Raw genomic sequence first — 2,025 nt, forward strand, 5'->3', positions numbered from 1 at the left:
TCGCACAATAATCCCTTCGAAACTACCTAAAGGTTGTGTGTGAGACGGGATGAAGATCGCGATCGGTCGAGGTGAGACCTTGGAGTGGAGTCAATTCGATAATGATAGAGTAGCATTCCTTCTTCCAGTTATTTATTAGAGAATTCATTTATTTATTTTAAGAAAGAAAGAAAGAAAGACAATTTGAGATGGAGTTGTAAAGAGATAGAATAAATCACTTCTCGAATAATTCATGATTCAAAAGGACATATTTTCAGCGAGTGAATAGGGAAGAACGAAGAATAACAAAAAATAAACGAAGGCCAGCAGAAAATAAAGCTAGACCCATGTTGAAAAGCGACTCACTGACCAACAATGGATTTTTGGGTAGGGTCTCACCACTAAGAGAAAGATGAGTCGCACCTCACAAAGAAAAGTTACATCTCGAACAAAAGCATCACACTCACACACATAATTTCAAATTTAAAAATCTTTAGTCATTTATTAAAATAATTGCACTTGGATCACCTTATATAACCAATTTATTGAATAATAAAAACATAACACAGAAAGGACTATACTACGTAGAAACAAAAGATGAATAGAACATATAGAAATAGAAACAGAAATAAGATAAGAAACAAAACACGATTACACTAGCAAATAAAACGACATAACATTAGTAAAGGCTCGAGGCTTCTTTAACGCAATGAATTCCCAAAGGAATGCTGACGTTTAGGAGCTTCTCAACGACCCATGTTGATAAGCTTGAGAATAAAAAAAAATGGTTAATTGGTGATGTAGCTTGACTCGGCATCAGTGAGGCTTCAACTTCAAGTATGGTTCGATTGCCACTTAAACATTAAATCGTAGTTTTGAGACCCAAAATTGTATGCGTAAATCCCATCCTCGTGAACCCTCCAGTGGCACTCTGAATTAGGATGGGGGCAATACTTTTTAAGAAAACCATCATCGTACTTGAAGACAGTGAAGCTCTGATGTCCTCCTTCCCAAGTCAAGTTGCAGAAGTAGAGTGTGGTGCGAAAAAAGTTTCCTGTAAAAACCCAAGAGAACTCAGAATGGGCAGGGATCAAGTGGAGGCCAAGATCATTGTCTCTTGACTGACAACGAGCTCCTAGAAGTGCTCTTTGGAACTGGTTTTCAATGTGAATTTGGTAAGCGTTGCAAATTAGCAGTTGACTCATGCAACAAAGGGCCAAGACAATGAAAAAGACTACTAGTCCGGAATTACTCATTTTCTCGACGATTTCCAATGCTTTTTATTTCCTCCTACTTCTTGTCCCTTTAAATAGGATTAGAATCCCCTACAATTTATTTCGAATTACAGAATTTTAGGAGCTTATTCGGTTTCGGTTTTGGAAACAGGTTTTTTTATTTTTTGTTTCCAAAACAACAAAACCTATTTCTATCATGTAACCATGCGTTTGCAATTAGTTTTAAAAACAAAAAAGCTAAAAACGGAATTATGGGAACAACTCTAAGTTGTCTTCGAAAACAGCTTTGTCTTTTCAGAAAAATAGCGCTCAAACCACGTGTGGAACCTATTTCTAACTTCAGTGCACTGTGCCGCACAGTACCCATGATCTGTGGTTCTCATCCTCACATAGCCATCTTCCTCAACCTTCTTCATACGACTCAACGTGCTCGCATTCACTCCCCACATGTATGCTCAGACCAAAATCACTCACCCAAGTGCATCGCAATGCCATTACACTCCCTCTATTTGTCTTCATCTACCCTATGAAGTCAATAATTTTCAAGTGATTCATAGAGTTATTTCTTTTATTGTGCTAAAATATTAGGGCAAAGTTTACAAATATCCTTTAGTTCAAGCTTGAAATATTGATAGAAGCAAAAGTTCCACGTAAACGTTTTAGCGTTTTGAAAAACTTTTTGCCCCTATTTTTTCTTGTGTTTTAAATAATCGGAATGAATGTTCTGGAAGTAAATGTTTTGTCTTTTAAACATTGATTGTCATATATAATGTAAAGAAGCTCCTTGAACTACCAACCTTTTTTAAAAGTC

At 36.4% G+C, this 2,025-nt stretch overlaps 1 protein-coding gene across 1 annotated transcript; it reads right to left on the reverse strand.

Moving 5' to 3' along the window:
- Positions 1-812: 812 nt before the first annotated feature.
- On the reverse strand, positions 813-1,663 carry LOC148583653 (S-protein homolog 6-like). The gene is made up of 2 exons (XM_088510732.1): positions 1,553-1,663; positions 813-1,133 (listed from the first exon to the last, which is right to left on the reverse strand). The coding sequence occupies exons 1-2, from the start codon at positions 1,661-1,663 to the stop codon at positions 813-815; spliced, it is 432 nt and encodes a 143-aa protein (XP_088366858.1).
- Positions 1,664-2,025: the final 362 nt, after the last annotated feature.

Source organism: Corylus avellana, chromosome 9, assembly GCF_965113065.1.
Source record: "Corylus avellana chromosome 9, dhCorAvel1.hap1.2, whole genome shotgun sequence".
Lineage (NCBI taxonomy): Eukaryota > Viridiplantae > Streptophyta > Magnoliopsida > Fagales > Betulaceae > Corylus > Corylus avellana.

What these genes read in the sequence shown, in the direction of transcription:
- LOC148583653 (XM_088510732.1), bottom strand. Translation starts at nt 1,663, where the DNA reads ATGTGGGGAGTGAATGCGAGCACGTTGAGTCGTATGAAGAAGGTTGAG. An exon ending in GTGCGGCACAGTGCACTGAA is followed by an intron (nt 1,134 to 1,552) that starts GTTAGAAATAGG and finishes ATTGAAAACCAG; the next exon opens with TTCCAAAGAGCACTTCTAGG.